Source organism: Guillardia theta, assembly GCF_000315625.1.
Source record: "Guillardia theta CCMP2712 unplaced genomic scaffold GUITHscaffold_27, whole genome shotgun sequence".
NCBI classification, from domain to species: Eukaryota; class Cryptophyceae; order Pyrenomonadales; family Geminigeraceae; genus Guillardia; species Guillardia theta.
In genome coordinates this window covers 362,540-380,202 of record NW_005434647.1, presented here as the reverse complement: position 1 = coordinate 380,202, position 17,663 = coordinate 362,540, and the positions used below count along the sequence as shown (strand labels likewise).

Sequence of the window (17,663 nt, the reverse complement as noted above, 5' to 3'; positions counted from 1 at the left end):
GGTCATCATTGCTGTCGCTCAGCTCCTCTTGCCAGCTCTCCTCCTCATCGCTACCGGCAGGTTCGATCGTACGAGGAGGCAAGCGAGGCATCCAGGTCCATCCCACTTGAAGACATCGTCTGTCCTCTCAGGTTGGCGACGAGTGTCTACCCTGATGCGATGGAGAGCGGGTGCTATCGGCGATGTTATGCAGATGATGATTATGATGATGTTGTTGATTCAATTGATTCTGGTTGGAAACACAATGGAGAGGAGCATGATGTTGTTCTTTAAGGCCCCAGACCAGCTCAGCTGTGGCCAGTCGATTAATCAGAGGAGCTCTCGGTGAGAATATTACCGATGCGGAGCAGCGACTGACTAAAGAAACAGGCAAGCGATGATGATGATGATGACGACGACGATGATGATAATGACGATGACGACGACGACAATGCTTTCCTCCAGCCCCTCCCTCCCCTCAACCCCGGCCCCTTCCTCCTCCTTTCCTTCGCTGTCTCTCTCTCTGCCTCACTCCCTCGCTCTTTACCATCAACACGCATGAAACTTCTCCCCTGTCTTCCCTTTCCCCTCCCTCGTCACTTGAGCGACGTGTCGTCGTACAGGACCATACAAGAGGGCAGCAGCATCGCCATCGCGTCGAGGCCGTTCTGAGTCACGAGTCTGCACCTGCACCCCCGTCAGAGCCCTCAGGAACGGGGGTGGTGACTTACCCCCTGACGTCCAGCACTTGTAGATAGGAACAGTTCTGTGCTAACTGCATGACTGACGTGTCGGAGAGCTGCGGAGAATCTTGTTCAGCAGCGGGAGTACCCTCACCCATCCTCCTCCTCCCTCCTCCTCCCTTCTCTCACTCTCACTCTCCCTCTTCCCTCCACCACCTCCCTCCCCTTCCTCCCTTCTGCCTCCTCCTCTCCCCCCCCCCTTCTTTCTTTCTACCGTCTGCCCTTCTTCATTCTCCACCTCGTACCTTGCTCCTCGTCCCAGTCCTCCTCCCCTTTCCTTTGCTCCTCCTCAACTCCTCTTGCTTCCTTTTCCTGTCCTCCTCCTTCCTACCGCATCCTCTTCCCTCTTCCCTCCTCCCTCCTCCCTCCTCCCTCACCTTCACGCATCCTCTTCCCACAAGCTCGACCAGCAACGGGCAGTTCCGCGCTACCTGCTTCCTCCTTCAACCTCCTCCCCCAGCACTGGCACGATACTGACCTGCACGAAGCTGTGGTCGGAGAGCTGCACGCACCAGGCGAGGAAGAGCCTCTGCAGCCACCTAATCCCTCCCCTCAGCTCGACTCGCTGCTCCTGGTCTCCCTCACCTGCATCCCCGCGACAGCTGCCAGATCGCCGCGTCCTGCAGGCACAATGTCATGGTGGGGAATGGCATGAGAAGCTACGGGAGGACGGAGGAGGACGAGAGACCGTTCTTACAGCGCGTTTGATCCACAAGAACGAGGAGGACAGAGGATGGAGCGTGGAGGAGGAAGGAGGAAGGAGGGAGAACGAGCAGATCGACAGGAGGGCGGGGGAGAGAGGGGGGGGGGGGGCTAAGGGAATGTCACCTGCAGCCCTGAGATAGAAGTGAGGTCGATGATCGTCAGTGCCTCACACAGCCGAGAGAGCTGAAAGAGAAGCCGTAAGGGGATGCCTGTAGGACCCTGCTGCTGCCGCTGCTCCTGCCTCCTCCAACCTCCTCCTCCCCCTCCCCCCGACCTCCCTTGTCGCTCCACATCCGTTGGACCTGATCCACCTCCACCTTTCTCTCCCTCCTCCCTCTTCCTTCCTCCCTCCTCTTCCTTACTCTATTCACCTCCTTCCTCGTTCCCCTCCCCTTCCATTCAGTTCTCCCCCCTTCCTTCCTCCTCTTCTCCTCACCTGTATGACAGACATGGTAGTCGTGCCGGTAAGGCATCCAGCGAGGCTGAGGCGCTTGAGTCTGGTCGCTAGTGAAATCCTGAAGCCGAGAGGAGGAGGAGGAGGAGGTGGTGGTGGTGGTGGTGGTGGAGGAGGAGGAGGAGGAGGAGAAGGAGGAGCAGGAGGAGGAGAGGCGGCAGCGGCAGGGAGAACTTCAAAATGGGTTGAAAGAGACGAGGCAATGGGAGGAGGTTGCGAGGAAAGAAACAGGCACAAGGCGGAGCAGGACGAGAAGGGGGGGAGGAGGCGAAAGAAGGGAAGGAAAGCGGAGAGGGGATATAGGCTATAGGAGGTCGAACCGAGGACCAAGTTGACCAATGCTTATGATTCCCTGGCAGTCGCGATCGTATGAGGACAGTCAAGAGGAGGAGGATTGTAAGATGAGACTGGTGGTGACAGAGATGATAGGTATGCTCATGAAGGAAGTAGAGAAAGAGAGGAAGGAGGAGGAGAAGAAGAAGAAGAAAGGAGGAGGAGGAGGAAGAGGAGAGAACAAGTCGCTACCTGCTCCGAGATCCGATCGCACGACTCGACCAGCAGCTCAGTCATATGCTTACAGCTTCCCAGGACCTGCGCCAACTCTAAACACCCCTCCTTCGTCCTGCTCCTCCCACTCCTGCTTCTGCTGCTGCTGCTGCTGCTGCTACTCCTTCCTCTTCCTTCCTCCTCCTCCTCCTCCTCCTCCTTCTCCTCCTCCTCCTCTTCATCCTCCACTCTCGCTCCACGGTACCGCAAGGATGGAAGCGTCGGTGAGCAGGTGGCAGTAGGAGACATTGAGCTGTTGTAACTCTCCGCATCCCTCAGCTACGCTCTTGATCCCCGCGTCCGTCACCTGCACTTCATCCTCAAACCTCCTCCTTACACTTCCTCCTCGCGTCCCCTCCTCCTCAATTCCCTCCCTTGTACCTCCTCCTCCTCGCTTCTTCTCCTCCTCTTCCTCCCTCCTCCCTCTTGTCTTCATTCTCGTCCTCCCTCTTACTTTGTTGCACCACGTCAAGTCCAGGACCTTCAGCCTCGAGCAGCAGGCGGCGACGTCTTGGATACCAACGTCGGTGACCTACGGCAAGGAGTCAGAAGAGACATCGTGGAGGAGGAAGGAAGAGAAGGAGGGAAGGGAGGAAAGGTGATGTAGAGGTACGAGAGAAGAAACTGAGGGAGGGAGGGAGGGAGGGAGGGAGGGAGGGAGGGAGGGAGGGAGGGAGGGAGGGAGGGAGCCGGAGGGAGGGAGGGAGGGAGGGAGCCGGAGGGAGGGAGGGAGGGAGCCGGAGGAGTCGGAGGGATACTTGAGGTCCGACGTCGATGCGGCGGCCAAGCAGGAGGACCTCGAGCTGGGGACTCTGTTCGGCGATGATGGCGAGCGAGTCGTCTGTGATGCTCTTCACACCAGAGAGGTCGAACTCCTGCTCGATATCAGCTCTCTTCCTCCTCCTTCTCCTCCTCCTCTGGCCCTCCCCCTTTCTTCCTCCTCCTCCCCTCCTGTCTCCCTGCCTCCTCATTCACCTTGACATGTCCGAGGCGTTGAGGACCCATACCGCTGCCTTCCAGTCATCATCCTCCCTCTTCTCTCTCCTCCTCACCTCAGCAGCAGATGCGCGTCCCCGCATCGCTTCCCAGCTAACTTCAAGCTGCTCCACAGCCCCGCAAACCTCTCCCCGTTCACTGACGTCCAGGCCTGCGTGAGTGCCTCGTGTTAGTTCGGCTCCTGCTAGTTGTAAATAACAACTGCTGCTGCTGCTTGCTGCTGCTGCTGCTGCTGCTGCTGCTGCTGCTGCTGCTGCTGCTGCTGCTGCTGCTGCTTGCTGCTGCTGCTGCTGCTGCTGCTGCTGCTGCTGCTGCTGCTGCTGCTGCTGCTGCTGCTGCTGCTGCTGCTGCTGCTGCTGCTGCTGCTGCTGCTGCTGCTGCTGCTTCCTCCTTGTCCATCAACAACCCTCCCCTCTCCCACTTCACATTCGCCACTCCTCTACCTCAGTGCAGTAGACAGCCTCCCGGACGGGCTTGCTCGTCATGGCAAGGAGGAAGAACGAGGGTGCGACCTGCATGACAGATCAGAGAAGCAGACGACAGAGGAAGGGAAGGAAGGAGAAGGAGGAGAAGGAAGGGGGACGAGGGAAGGAAAGGGGAAAGAGGGAAGGAAAGGAAGGAGAAAGGAGAAAGGAGGAAATAGGACGGAGAAAGGAGAAAGGAGGATCGAGGATGGAGAAAGGAGGGGAGGAAGGAAAGAGTGATCGACATTTAGCTTCTCAAGGATCCTGTGTAGAGCTCCGGTAGGAAGAAGAAAATTGCCGAACTCCGTGTAAGGCGCCTGAGAAGAAACCTCGCTCAATGCTTGCCGGGCAAGGAGAGGAAGATAAGAGGAAGGACAAAGGAGGGAGGGAAAAGGAGGAAGAAGGGGAGGGAGGTAGAAATGACAAGAAGGGAGGAGGAGCGCGAGGATGGGAAGGGAAAGCGCTTTGTCGGAGGGGGAGGAGCAGACGGGAGGAGGAGGTACGAGCACAGGCAGAGAGGGAGGAGGAAGACCTGCTTCTTGTAATACTTTTGTGCGATCTCAAGGACCTTGAGCCTCCTCTCCTCCTGCTTGGCCAGGAACCCTTTCCTTCTGGAGGGCACGTTGCGATCTGAAGCACTCTCAGCAGAGAGTGCAAGGGGGGCTGTGGAAAGAAAAGGGAGAGAGGAGGTGGTGGTGGTAATGGTAGGATGAGGAGGATGAGGAGATAGAAGGTAGAAGTAGCAGGCAGGAGGTAGAAGTAGAAGGTAGAGGTAGGAGGTAGGAGGTAGGAGGTAGGAGGTAGGAGGTAGGAGGTAGGAGGTAGGAGGTAGGAGTTTGAGTTACCGAGATCAGGACGCTTCTCTACCCCCAGGACCTCACGAACTTCGTTGACATGCTCGGCCACGTATCCCTCAACAAGGTTCAGCTCCTCGGCCAGCCGCACCTGGAGAGCGCAAGGTCACACCAGAAGGGGAGGAGCAAGGGAGTAGCAAGGGAGGAAGCAGAGGGGGAGAAGGTAGCAGGGGAGGAGCAGGTGGCGTGCAGGGGAGGAGTCCACCTCCTCTTCCAGCTGGTACTCGATCTGGTTGGAGTCCCTCAGGAACCGACGAGCAGTGGAAGAGCTGTATCCCCTTGTGTCCAGCCTCTCGTAGTCAGGGCCGGAGGAGGGCGGGTGAGGAGGAGAGCCGTGCTTCGACTCTCTGTTGGAGGTCCGGAAGGAGACGGCACGAGTCGAGTACAGGTCCTGGTCCCCAGTCTCCAGCTCGTCTCTCCCGGACCTGCCGTCCCAGTCCTCCTCCTCCTCCTCCTCCTCCCCCTCCTCCTCCTCCTCCTCCTCCATGTGCACTCTTCTCCTCTCCGTGTCCCTGGTGGACGAAGGGTTCCATGTTCCACTTTTTTCACTTTCTGCCGGTTTGACCTGCGAGGAGAACAAGGATGACGTCATGGCCACTGAGGATATCTCCTCTCTAATGATCTTCCGGATCTCGCTGTAGTCCACTCCTCCTCCTCCTCCTCCTCCTCCTCCTCCTCCTCCCTTGTGCATCGAGTCCTGCACCGGGATAGCGCTCTCCTGTACATGCGACATAGGGTCGACGTCGAAACTCTGCCGAGCATCGTGCTTTCCTCCGTCATGCTTCCCTGGCCTGCCCCTCTCCTCCTCCTCTGCTCCATGTCCTCCGTGTACTTCGTGCCTAGCAGCAGCTGGAGCGACAGGACCTGCGCGCTCCTGGTGCTCCGGCACCTCCTCGTGCTGCACAGACGCGAACTTGCCATGTAGCTCGTGGACGTCCAGGGAGAGCGAGCTCGCCATGTTCTGCTCCTCTTTTCCATCCGGCACAACCAGCGTACACTCCACGTCCGCAAACATCAGCAGCTGCCCGTCGACAATCTCTACTCCTGCCCCCGGCTCCACCCTCCGGAACGAGGTCCCGGGGAAAGTCCCAACAAACGTCCCGTTGGTGCTTCCGAGGTCCCCGACAAAGAATCGTGCTTCCCTCCTCTCCAAGTACCCGTGCTTCTTTGAGCACGCGCGGGAGTCCAGCACGATGTCCACCTGCTCCCTGGATTTGCCCACCAAGTTCTTTCCTGGGAGCACGTAGTGGAAGAAATTCAGTCCGGTCGCCTGGTCCACCAGGACGATCCGAGCGATCTTCTCCTCCTCCATCGACATCCCCATCGCGCTCTCCATCTCCTGCTTCCTCAGCGTCTCCTGGTACAGATTCTTGCAGATGAGAGTCTGCGGCCTCATCAGGAGCTCAATCTTCAGCTTCGTGTTCCTGTACACCCTCTCTCCTTGTGCTGACGTCACCTCCTCCCACCCCTCGGGGAGGGGCATGTGCAGCGAGGCTTCAGCGATCCACAGAAGGTCTTTGTCGTAGGGCATCGACATACCGATGTCGTTCTTGGCATGGAAGTAGACCTCCTTGCTCATCGACGACGAGGGTTGACCCCCCGGGGCTGCAGGAGCGTTGAGCGAGGTCGAACCCATGTCGAACGATCTTTCTGTGCTCTCCGCAGCGTAGAGATGACTCCTTCCGTCATCCTCCTCCTCCTCCTCCTCCTCCTCCTCCTCCTCCTCCTCCTCCTCCCTCTTCCTCGCATCGTCCTCCGTGTCAAACTCTTCCCTCCTGCTGCTGATGATGCTCGACCCGGGGTCTTGACTATGAGGACGTCAACGTTGCTCTCCATCGTCTGGTTCGCGTCCTCGACCCCACTGATCGTCAGAGTGGCATCCACGTCACCGAACACAAACTCGTTCATCTCGCCAAGTCTGTAGATCCTTCCCGCCTCCAAGCTCACAACAGCGCCATGGTCGTTGGTCATGACGGTCCCGTTGGTGCTACCTAGATCTTCTATGGTGCATTCCTCCATGGTCGATCCGATCGTGACCATGGCATGCCGCCTTGAGAGCGAGGAGGATCGTATCAGCACATCCCCTGGCCCTCCTTCCTTCCCGACTACATTCCTCCCCTGGCGGAGAGCAAAAGACTGTGGTCTCCCGTCGGCAAGTACCACCTCAAGCTTCGCCTCGAGCATCCCCCTTGTCAACACTACACTCCCTTGCTCTCCTCTCCTCCTCTCCTCCTCTCCTCCTCTCCTGAGCTTCTACTCCCTTCAGCTCACTCGGCTGCTATCCTGAAGACTTGCGCTGTCCTTGCCTTGCCCCTATCGCCGCCTCGCTGCTCTCCGCTCAGGCCATGTCCGTTAAAATGATGGCGGGATGGTAATAAACTCAGTGCCGCGGGCCCGGTCCGGGCCCGGTCGGATGGGAGGAGGTCGACCTGAGGCGAGCCCACGGAAGGAGCGGCGCCCTGCAGCCATGCACGAGGCGAGGAAGGCAGAAGAAGAGGGAAGGGGGGGGAAGAGGATGAGGAATGAGATGCGAGAGGGCAGGGAGATAACGAGCAGTACTGGCAGGAGGAGGAAGTTTCAGGTTGCCGTTGTGTCTGCAGATGTGTGCTTTTTGCTTCTATCCGATGAAGGCGTGCAGGTTTGAGGAGGAGGTGTTAACAAAGATCAGGTTTAATGAGCTCGTCCTTCATGCTAGGACGTGACGAAAACGAGTTATAGAGATCCATATCCTTACTCGATATGGTTGGTTACTTCTCACGCATTTCCTTTCCTGTTAATTCCTCTATAATCACATAACACCCATATCTGTTTTCCGTATAGAGCAGTGTTCCCTACGGGATGTGAGAGGATTTGTGTTGTGCTCTCCTGGAAAAGGGAATTTGGTGATTGAGAATAATTCGGTATGCATGTTATATCCTCCATAACGACTTGTGATGAATCAAGCTTTTGATCTTGGTCATCTCTTTCGCTTCACGCCGGGATGTTTGATCTGCATCGTTCGAAGTAATCTTGTAGTCAGAGCCGATTGTAATCATGCCATGATCCCAGGCGTAAAATGTCAGCTAGGGTAGGATTATTTGATGTTGATGCCACGAGTGTGGAATGTGATATCGCTCCATGGTGAAAGGGTAGATGGGGGGAGGGATGCATGACGGTGTTGGAACCAACCAAAAAACGATGACTTCTATTAGACATTGTAACTTGTTTTCATGGTGGTGACGATTTGCTTTCTTCAGCTTCCATCGTCAAAGTCAGTGAACGGGGATGGGAATTCAAAGCTCTGTAGCTCGCTTCCTTGACGGCCCCAATGGTGCAAATAACAAGAAATTGATCAAGAACCTCTTCGTCTTCGGTGTAGCGATCGCTGTGCTCTACAATTGGGAGGTAGTCATCGGAGATCTTGATGAAACGCCAAATGTTCAGTAAGATCATACTATGAAATGATGTAAAGTTGGCATGTTGCCGAACTTAGCAAGTGAAATCAGATTGGTGTGTGGTAGCATCATTGCTCTGTGATTACTCTGTACTGCTTTGGAAAATGTCCCAGTCATGAAAATTACGACAATTTTCCACTGCGGATTCTCACGCATACATTCCTGCAGCATTGCGTCTTTTGCAGATGCCTTTTACAAACAAAACGGGTTTCCGAAAGCTCACGTTTCCACAAGACCGAAATTGAGCCAACTTCAAACGGGATGCAGTGGAAAAATTTGAGCTTACCAAGAAGCAATCAATTCCGATATGGTAGCATTTATTATCAACTAATTTAGAACTTGTCAACAGTGGCCATGTGGGCGATGAGGTCGACCACACGGTTGGAGTATCCCCACTCGTTGTCATACCAGGAAACGAGCTTGACGAAGGTGTCGTTCAAAGCGATACCAGCCTTGGCATCAAAGATGGAGGAGTAGGAGTTTCCGAGGAAGTCCGTGGAAACAACCTCGTCATCAGTGTAGGCGATGACACCGCAGTACTCAGGGTCGGTGGTGGCAGCCTTGATGGCATCGCAGATCTGCTGGTAGGAAGCGGGCTTGGCGAGCTTGACGGTAAGATCGACAACGGAGACATCAGGGGTGGGAACACGGAAGGCCATACCGGTGAGCTTTCCGTTGAGCTCGGGGAGAACCTTGCCAACAGCCTTGGCAGCACCAGTGGCAGAGGGGATGATGTTCTGGGCAGCACCACGTCCTCCACGCCAGTCCTTGCCGGAGGGTCCGTCAACAGTCTTCTGGGTGGCGGTGGTGGCGTGAACGGTGGACATCAAGCCCTCAACAATTCCGAAGTTCCTCTCGACAACCTTGGCAAGGGGGGCGAGGCAGTTGGTGGTGCAAGAGGCGTTGGAAACAATGGTGGGGGTGCCGTCGTAGGCCTTGTTGTTGACGCCCATAACGAACATGGGAGCATCAGCAGAGGGGGCAGAGATGACGACCTTCTTGGCACCGCCGCTCAAGTGAGCCTGAGCCTTGTCGATGGTGGTGAAGACTCCGGTGGACTCAACAACGTAGATGGCGCCAGCGTCAGCCCACTTGATGGCAGTGGGATCACGCTCAGTGAAGCAGGTGATCTCGCATCCATCGATGCAAAGCTTGTCACCCTTCTTCTCAACGCTGCCCTTCCAGATGCCGTGGGTGGAATCGTACTTGAACATGTACACCATGTAGTCCAAATCGATGAAGGGATCGTTGACAGCGACGACCTGGCAGTCAGCCTTCTTGTTGCTAAAGGCAGCACGGGTCACGAGACGTCCGATACGTCCGAATCCGTTGATTCCGATCTTGGTAGGCATCTGATAGATTATATTAGACTTGCTGAGAAAGATCGCAAAGAGACGAATATAATTTTCTCTACACTCGTATCTGACATACCATAAAACATAGGGAAACGTTCTCGCAATGACAAACCACGAAATGTTCTTGAATCTTTCAGCAATTCTAAGAATTGCTCACAGGCTCTATGGACTATTTCAAGATGTATGATGGCAAACCACTGCATGCTTTCTCAACCAAGCTGGCAACTATCTCCTCTACATCGCATCATTCCTTGTTCTTATTCATGTCAGGTCGTACCTGGGTTGTTGGTTTCCTCCTCTGCTGCTTCCTCTCCGTCTTTGTATGCCACGCGTCCTACCCCCACCCCCCTGACCCCCCCCCCTTAGGTGCGAAGCAATACACCCCTACCGTCATCAATTATACCCCCATTCACCACCCCCCTTGTCTCCGAACTTACTGATCCTTGACGAACCACCCACTCTCGAGTTTGATTGAACCCCTCCGATTTTTCCCCTAAACAACTGATGAGATTGTGTTTCAATCCCACATGATTTATCTTTGACTTTTCATATTAATTCATATAATACATTTCACCCTACCTTCTACCTTTGTGCTGAAGAGAGCTCAATTGTTCTAGCTCCATCTCTGAGGACCGGGTATTTCAAACACCCCTACCCTGATATTCCAACAATGTCAGCTGCGGTGACACCACCGGTGTTTACCAAATTTCTCATTGGACCCCTCAAAATGAATGACCCCCACCCCCATTTTCTCCAAAAAAAAATTTCTTGTTCTCGTAAGTTCTTATCGTCCCTACACCCCCTCTCAATGACCCTACCCCAAGGAATTCTACCCCACCAACCCCTACCTTCTTCGTGCACCTGGGCAACAAAGTCTTTTGTTCATCTCTACCCACCCTACCACCCCGTTGGACCCTCCTCTAAGATTTCTCCCACCCCTTCTAGGTTTCAGGTCGTGTGCAAAGTTCAGAAGCACCTCTTAGAACCACCCCGCGCACAACAGGCCTCCACTACCCGTCGTTTCAAACCACCCCTCCATAGGACCAAATAGTGCTATTAAGCAACTATCTCCCCTTGTAATTAGCTACCTTTTTGTTATTTCAAATGGATTTGATGGTTTGACAATTGAATTGGGTATCCACATATTGTTGAATCATTATTTATCAATATATGAAATGTCATACCTATGGGGATTCATGGTCGATTGAGATAGTCCCCTAAGACATAAGATAACTTGGCGGCTTAATTAGCAATCCAGACACGTTTCTCCCGACACCGGTCCTCACTCGATCCAATCCCTGATCCCCACCTTTCACGTACGTACTGAGCACACCCTACCCTTGCCCTCAAATTCAGTACCCCATCTCCTGAGAACCCCCGTGTTTCCAACGGCACTACCAGACGCAAGACCCACACCACCCCCTTTGCGTGGAATTCAAGAGGGTGCTCAAGGACCCCTACCAGGTTTCGATATTCCAAACAAGGGTGGACGGAAACAACCCTTATCTTTCCCTTTATATGGGTGGTAGCTACCCCTGTTCAGACCACACCACTCCACCCCATCTCGTGCAAGGCAGCGAGTACCTGTCCGCATGCCTTTTTGACCCAGGGATATACCCCTTGTTTTCATTATGCGTGCCATATAAATCGAGGGGTGGGTACTATTATTCTCATTTTTGTTGGCGACTTGTTCTCTTAGGGATTTATCGTATCGATAATCTACCCCCCTACCCCCCTGTAGAGCTTTCAGACCCACCATCTCAACGAGTATGGGACAATGCTAAGTATCCCTACCCTCTTGCTGCTCTGCAATTGAATGACCCCTGTACACCGAGAACCACAGCAATGCTCAAAGGAAGAGCAAAGGGAGGCATTGACGTTCTCACATATGACTACAACTATAACTTCTTGTTTGAAGAATGAGTCCCACTAACTCAACTTCTCGACAAGGAGTCAGCAACAGAGTGATCCGCCAACTCATGTCTAAGTTGTTTGGATATGGAATCAAGGGGGTGGGGTCAACATCACAGGGGTAGTAGATGGAGCCGTGTCACATCTGGGGGTAGGGGTAGATGGGGTATGAAACGTGGTAAAGGAGCATCCAGTGCAGGCCACGAGAAGACGTGGGGTCCTGAGACCTAGGTAGGTCATAGAAGGCTTAGGAAATGTAGCACATGGCTATGGCTCTTACAGATAGAATCCAAAAAGAGAGCGCGCCTCAGTCTGCATTTAGGAAAATCGAGAAGGCAGCTTTGAACCCAGCAATTTCAGGGTTGCTGGAGACAAAAAAAGGAGGACCTACGGGGATTCGAACCCCGGTTGCTGGATTCAAAGTCCAGAGTCATAACCACTAGACCATAGGTCCGGTCACGTGCCTGGGGATTTCGGAGGTATATATAGCAGGAATTCATGGTGATCTACGAAAACATGGCTCGTGCCTCATGGTAGAAAATCGGGCAGCTCTATCAGGCGTGGCTCCCTTCGAGGATGGTCGAGGATAGCACGTAGAGCATTTGGTCGAGATAGAAGCAGTTCCCCTGGGTTAACTCGGTTTCCTACCCGGGGGAAGGGTCCTTTGATGCAGTCGAAGAATGGGAGTCGAAGGGAAGATACATGTAGCAACTCTTCGAAGGACAGGACTCTGTTTCACAAAAGCATGCCAACACAGATAAAATGTGCTAGTAGCCCTCCTGAACCGGAATGTTGTAGTAGGAGATGGGTTCTGGTTGAACTTCCTGCACCATTCCATGAAGTCCTGTAACCCGACATGATCAAATTAAAACCTGGCAGCTGTGATCTGAAAGTTAGACTCTGGGATGACGTGGTTCGTGGAAGGCGCTAATAGGTTACTGTGATGGAGCAAGTGTCACTAAATATGTTGTGTGGTTGCATGTACCCTTTACTAATAATCTGTAGAAGGATCATGATTCTTGTTGGTATCCTTCCATTCATGTTGATCAGCAGCATTGCGCACCCTGTAGATTCTACACGGGGTTAACGAGCTTGTGGCTCTAGGATCTCAAGAGATATCTTGCAAGGTACAAGGAAAATAAGCTCAAGAATCCGTTCAAGTTACCTCCGCATCTACATATTGTACTTGCTCCTTCTGTGTTGCTGTCCGTGCATATCTCACGATCTATTGTTCTATGACATCGTACTCTAATACACCCGATTGCAAAAATATTCCATTAGTGTAACCCAGTGTAACCTACATTTTGGCCTCTTGACATGCTTTTCTGTTTTTACTGAATATCTGCTCTCACAACGAAAGCATGATTGTTTAGTTCAAAACCTTGGCGAAGTCCTCATTCCACTCCTTCTCAAACCAGGCAATAGCCTCCTCCTTAGAAATACGCTGGCGTTGTCCAACCCTTCCCTTCCTGAGTTTGCGCTTGGCAACGCGATCTCCGGCCCTCTTCATGATGACGTAGAAGTCCATACCGTAGATACCAGCGTTGGGGTCGTACTTGATACCAAGATCGATGTGCTCGTTAATACCAAATCCCCAGTTTCCGTTCTGGGAGAAGTTTCTGCGACGAAGCTCGAACTCCTTCACTGCAAGACCCTTGGAGATAATATTCTTGGCACTGTCACCACGAACAGTGACGTAGGTGGCGATCTTCTCGTTACGCCTGATACCGAAGGTACGGACGGTGTAACGAGCTGTCAAACACAAGGCGTCAGCCCGCAGTGCAACGGAGAAACCAACAAGATACAGCAGCAATCAAAAATCATATCGCCCAGTTATCACGCCAACAGCTCAGAGTTCACATCTTACCGCGGGAGTAGCAAGGCTCCTGCTCAGTCAACTGCTGGAGAACCTTGCCTGCGCGAGTGACCCTGTCACCGCTCTCACCGACGGAGATGTTCAAGACTAATTTCTCGATTTTGATCTCCCTCATGGGGTTGCTCTCCTTGTCGTTAGTCTCCGCCTGCAGCTTCAGGTCATTCACGAGTCACAGGCGGCGATCCTCTAGGTTTTTAAAGTGAGGGCGCTCCATTTGCATGGTCATCATAGTGACAGACTTAACATCGATTATAATGAGATCCGATGAACACAAGGACAGATTATAACAAGGGCCGACGGGCAAGAACAATAGTCGACTTTGGTCACACAGCAAGCGGCACAATAATCAATTTGAGTTTCTTCATAGACTCGATAACTGCACGGTCTCGCGAAAAACAACAGATGACTAGAAAACGAGCAAACAGTTCAAGAATTTCTTGTACATACACACTCCTCCATGAAATTTCAACAGCCTGCATCCACAACCTCTTGAGCGTTACAAGTAGTTCACGGGGCGAGAAGATTGCATTAACAGACTTTGAACAACAATACAGGCAAAGAGCATCGTTGTCTCTCAAGCTGCATGCCTCAACTGTGTGCTGCCATCCCGTTCCTCCATCACGCGCGCGTACACTCACCATGGTCCCTCGCGTACGGCTTCGCTCGTGCGATTCTTTTTTGAGTTGAGTGAAACTCTTGAGTTCACTTTTGCCCTCATCCCCTCATCGCTCTACAGCCTAAAAAATATGAGTAAAACTTTCAATACCCGGTGGGCCTGGCCGCGGCCCGGCCCGGGCTGAGTGGCGCCCGGCGCAGTCACGGTCGGGTCAGCCCGCGGGGCAATCGGATCCGATGGCCGCGGATGATCCAGGAGTCCCGGAGTCCGATTGCGGCCGCGGCCCGGGCTGGCAACTTGCCCGGCGCACGGTGCGGCGCGGGGCGGGCCGCCGCCGGCGCCCGGAGTCACTCACCGGGCCCCCGGGGGCCGGCGGGGCGCCGGGTACGGTCGCCGCCGGCGGCGCCGGGCACTGCGCGGGACCGTCCGACCGTCCCCTTGCAGTCGGCAGTACCGGGTCGCGAGTGGCAGGACTGAGGACAGCCACGGTGCCGGGCCCAGCGGCCTCCGTGAGTGCGGCGGCCGGGTCACCAAGTTCGGACGCCGGGCGAGCCGCCACACTCGCGAGTCCGACACTCGGGGGCCGCGGCGAGCCTCCCGGAGTCCGGCGTTCGGGGCCCCGGGGGCGCGGCGCCGCCGGCGGGGCTGGCCTCACCGGGCCCGGGGCCCGCCGGGTTGCCACCGCTCGCCGGAACTCCGCCCGGGGCCGGGCCGTTGCTGAGAGGCTAACCGGTGGACACTGATCATCCAGGAGCGCGCGCGGGGGCCGCCCCCGCCCCTTTAGGACCGAGGTTCCAAGCCTGAAGCCGCTGAGGCTCTCCCAGCGGCTGCCGAGCCAGCGGGCACACTGATCGCTCGGATCATCGGATCCAAATCACGAACCCTGCCAGTGAGAATGGTACTCAGGCGGCAGTGACTTGACTGGGCTTGACTGGGGGGTAACTAACATATAAAAAATCGCGGCGCTTCAAGGCTCGCCGGCCCCCGGCCCTCAACGCCTGGCCGGGCGGCGCTGGGCGGCCGCGGCGTTCAACGGCAAGTTGCCGGGCCCAAGTTTTACGTTTCATTTCTAACCGAGGCCGAACTTCGGAAACTTTCAAGTTTCAGCCGATGATCCTATGACACTGTCGCACCATCACCGTCACGAGTCACCGGCTGCCAGGGTTGCTCAACCGCCGACTCGTTCTCGCGGCCGCTAGTCCTGCTCCTCCAGATCCATCCCATCATCCATCGGCGCAGGTTCATTCTGCTTCAACAGCTCCTAACGAACAGAGGTCACACTGACAGGAGGAGCAGCCATGACTCCGGCTGAGGGTCATGGCGACTGAAACTTCTTACCTTGGATCGCTCGATTTCTTCAGGCGTCGCAAGGCGAACCGACTGCAGGCAGAGGTCAGCGAGCCTGCCTCAAAACTGCTCACAACAAGACCTCTGCAGTGTACCACCACTTGATCTCGTTGGTGGACCCTTCAGCGTACTCTTGATCCACGGGCAGGCCGTCCTCGTCCTGCTTATCTACCTTCACCTGCCACCGGGCATCCCTTCAGACGACGGCAGACTGCAAGAGAGAGGGAGCGCGTCTCTTACCCCCCATCGCTCGAGCGCCTCCGGGTCATTGCCGAAGGAGACTTCAACCTCGTAGGGCATTAAGGAGTAGCCTTTGCCGTTCTGCCGCCACTCGTGGTCGCACTGCCATCCCCCGCGTCAGGCCCAGCAGGTCGAGGAGGACCCAGTCACCTTCACGACAGTCCCAACGATCCCTGGGTAGAGAGGCCCGTCATGGGCATCGGCGAACTTCTCCTGAAGGCGCTTGTACTGCAAGTCAGAGATGTTGAGGGCGTCCAAGTATGTCCCGTAGTCCTCGTCTCGTTCGAAGATGGGACCAAACCCCCACTTCCCCAACATCTTCTGCTCGATCACCTGCGGCGAGGTAAGGAGCAGGTGGAGGGAGGAGGGGGAAGCCGTTCACTGACCTCTTTCCTCTTGGGGAGGTTCAAGACATCGCGCGCTGCCTCGGAAAGAACCACCTTAGCTCCTTCCCATATGCAGCCTTGTAGTTCTGCGGCGGACCCGCAATACGTCCCAGGGACCTTCACAGTGCAAGTTTGACAAGACGCGAGGGACAGAAGACCAAAACTTACGTGGGCAGGCTTCGCACCCAGGGAGAGGAGGAGCTCCATCTGCACGATTTACAGGATCAGACTGATGAAGGTGAGATACAGGCACAAGGTCTTTCCCAACCGTCTCAGTTCGATTCCACTTGTTCGCCACGTCAATCGGTGCCCGACCCAGGTCGTCAAGCCTGGAATAGCACAGTGAGTCATCAACGTCGTGGTCGGGTCATGATCTGCACATGTCGAGGTCTGCTCCAGCCTTTACGAGTGTGATGATGAGCTCGTCCGTTGCCTTCCACAGCACGGCCTTGAAGAGCGGTGTCCAACCGTTGGCATCCACCTGCCCAACATCATGCCAGGAAGCCAAGGATGCAAGCTTGTCTCACCGCATTCACAGAACAGCCCATGTTGAGAAGAGCCTTCACACAGTCCAGGTGGTCTCCGGTCGCCGCTAGGTGCAGCGGAGTCTCTTGTATGTAGTTTCGTGCATTCATGTCTGCGCCGTAAGCATGCAGCCACTCGATAGTCCTCCTGTGTCCGAACATCGTGGCGTAGTGGACTGCTCTGAAGCTACCATGAGCTTCTCCATTCTCGGGGTACTCAACTCGCGTATCAATGGCGTCAGGATCAGCTCCCTTAGCTACCCACTCCCTCAATCTGATGTTATCTCCTTGCACTGCACAGTCCAGCATCTCGAAATTGAAATTATCTATCGTCTCTCCCTGCTCTATCTTCTTCTCATCTTCATACTCCTCGAATTCTTCGGGCAGGAACCGATACCAATCGTCCCCGAAGGCCTTTCGTTCCTCTTTGATCCTCCTGAGGAACTCCTCGTCGTCCTTCCTCCATTGCGCATCTGGTTCGTATGATTCATTCGTGTACAGCAGACCTTGGGCTATTTCGTCCACCCCAACTGATCTGGTCCCAAAGCCCATCTGTCCCGGCGCATTGCCGTATTGCGGAGCGATACTTCCGTCAGGCAGGTACCAACTCAACTCGCCAGGAGGAAGCAGTCTTGTCTTGGAACTGTTGTCGTAGTCCTCCTGCAGTGAGTTGATCAAGACGGGTCTGTTCTCATAGAACGCCAGACTGGACTGGTAGGGATCATGGCGCCAAGGATCGTAGACCGTCAAGTTTTCCAGCATCGGGTCTGCCTGCTCCGCTGGCGGGTCGCCATACATGGTATACCCACCCGTGATGTTCTCTATGACATCCTGAGCATGCTTGACTGCCATGTCGATCCTTCGCTTCCGCTCCTCCGCAGCCTTCTGGTCGAAATCCTTCATCTCGCTGAGTTTTGCCTGGACCTGCTTCTCCCTGTCCGCTGAGATTTTGAAGTAGTCAGTGGCTTGCTGTGTATCTTCCTTCTTCAGTACGGTGAAGTCCTCGCTGCTAGTAGTTTCTTCTGTTCGTTCCTGGGATGAGGAACTTCCACCACCCCTGAGGATAAGGGAGGGAAGGAGAGGAACCCTTCTTGTCCGCGAGGTGTCCGAGTCTGCCTTCCATAGACGGCCAAGCACGAAATTTCTTCGCTCTATTTCATGGAGGCCACAAAAGCCCATGATCGCACTGATCGTAAGGTCCAGGAGGAGGAAGCACAATAAAACACTGCTACG

At 54.8% G+C, this 17,663-nt stretch overlaps 5 protein-coding genes and 1 non-coding gene across 6 annotated transcripts in view; 1 reads left to right on the top strand and 5 right to left on the bottom strand.

Moving 5' to 3' along the window:
• GUITHDRAFT_107036 (hypothetical protein) overlaps positions 1 to 309 on the top strand; it is a gene marked incomplete at both ends in the record, with an annotated part of 2,288 nt that extends 1,979 nt beyond the window's left edge. Inside the window, one exon of the mRNA XM_005834046.1 lies at positions 275 to 309. Coding sequence (XP_005834103.1) covers positions 275 to 309 — 35 coding nt within the window. The remainder of the gene's footprint in view (positions 1 to 274) is intronic.
• Positions 310 to 575: 266 nt separating this feature from the next.
• Positions 576 to 6,925, bottom strand: GUITHDRAFT_162775 (hypothetical protein; the record flags this gene model as incomplete). The annotated part of the gene is made up of 20 exons (XM_005834045.1): positions 576 to 666; positions 711 to 778; positions 1,100 to 1,153; positions 1,201 to 1,261; positions 1,308 to 1,342; positions 1,551 to 1,610; positions 1,864 to 1,924; positions 2,202 to 2,233; positions 2,407 to 2,472; positions 2,633 to 2,734; positions 2,882 to 2,959; positions 3,186 to 3,302; positions 3,403 to 3,436; positions 3,480 to 3,574; positions 3,867 to 3,935; positions 4,133 to 4,204; positions 4,420 to 4,517; positions 4,733 to 4,832; positions 4,947 to 6,346; positions 6,538 to 6,925. 20 exons carry the CDS (start codon positions 6,923 to 6,925, stop codon positions 576 to 578), a joined length of 3,081 nt encoding a protein of 1,026 aa, XP_005834102.1.
• A 1,550-nt stretch (positions 6,926 to 8,475) lies between these two features.
• Positions 8,476 to 9,836, bottom strand: GUITHDRAFT_152165 (glyceraldehyde 3-phosphate dehydrogenase). Its single transcript, XM_005834044.1, has 2 exons — positions 9,808 to 9,836; positions 8,476 to 9,527 (listed from the first exon to the last, which is right to left on the bottom strand). The coding sequence occupies exon 2, from the start codon at positions 9,525 to 9,527 to the stop codon at positions 8,508 to 8,510; it is 1,020 nt and encodes a 339-aa protein (XP_005834101.1). The 5' UTR covers positions 9,808 to 9,836; the 3' UTR covers positions 8,476 to 8,507.
• Positions 9,837 to 11,823: 1,987 nt separating this feature from the next.
• Positions 11,824 to 11,895, bottom strand: GUITHDRAFT_t47. The gene has a single exon. It is a non-coding gene; the product is annotated as a tRNA-Gln (tRNA).
• Positions 11,896 to 12,755: 860 nt separating this feature from the next.
• RPL11e (large subunit ribosomal protein L11e, cytoplasmic) lies at positions 12,756 to 13,970 on the bottom strand. Its single transcript, XM_005834043.1, has 3 exons — positions 13,956 to 13,970; positions 13,309 to 13,462; positions 12,756 to 13,193 (listed from the first exon to the last, which is right to left on the bottom strand). Exons 1-3 carry the CDS (start codon positions 13,956 to 13,958, stop codon positions 12,811 to 12,813), a joined length of 540 nt encoding a protein of 179 aa, XP_005834100.1. The 5' UTR covers positions 13,959 to 13,970; the 3' UTR covers positions 12,756 to 12,810.
• A 2,460-nt stretch (positions 13,971 to 16,430) lies between these two features.
• GUITHDRAFT_45360 (hypothetical protein) lies at positions 16,431 to 16,727 on the bottom strand (the record flags this gene model as incomplete). Its single annotated transcript, XM_005834042.1, has 1 exon — positions 16,431 to 16,727. A coding segment is annotated over one exon (297 nt), but the record flags the coding sequence as incomplete, so codon positions are not given.
• Positions 16,728 to 17,663: the final 936 nt, after the last annotated feature.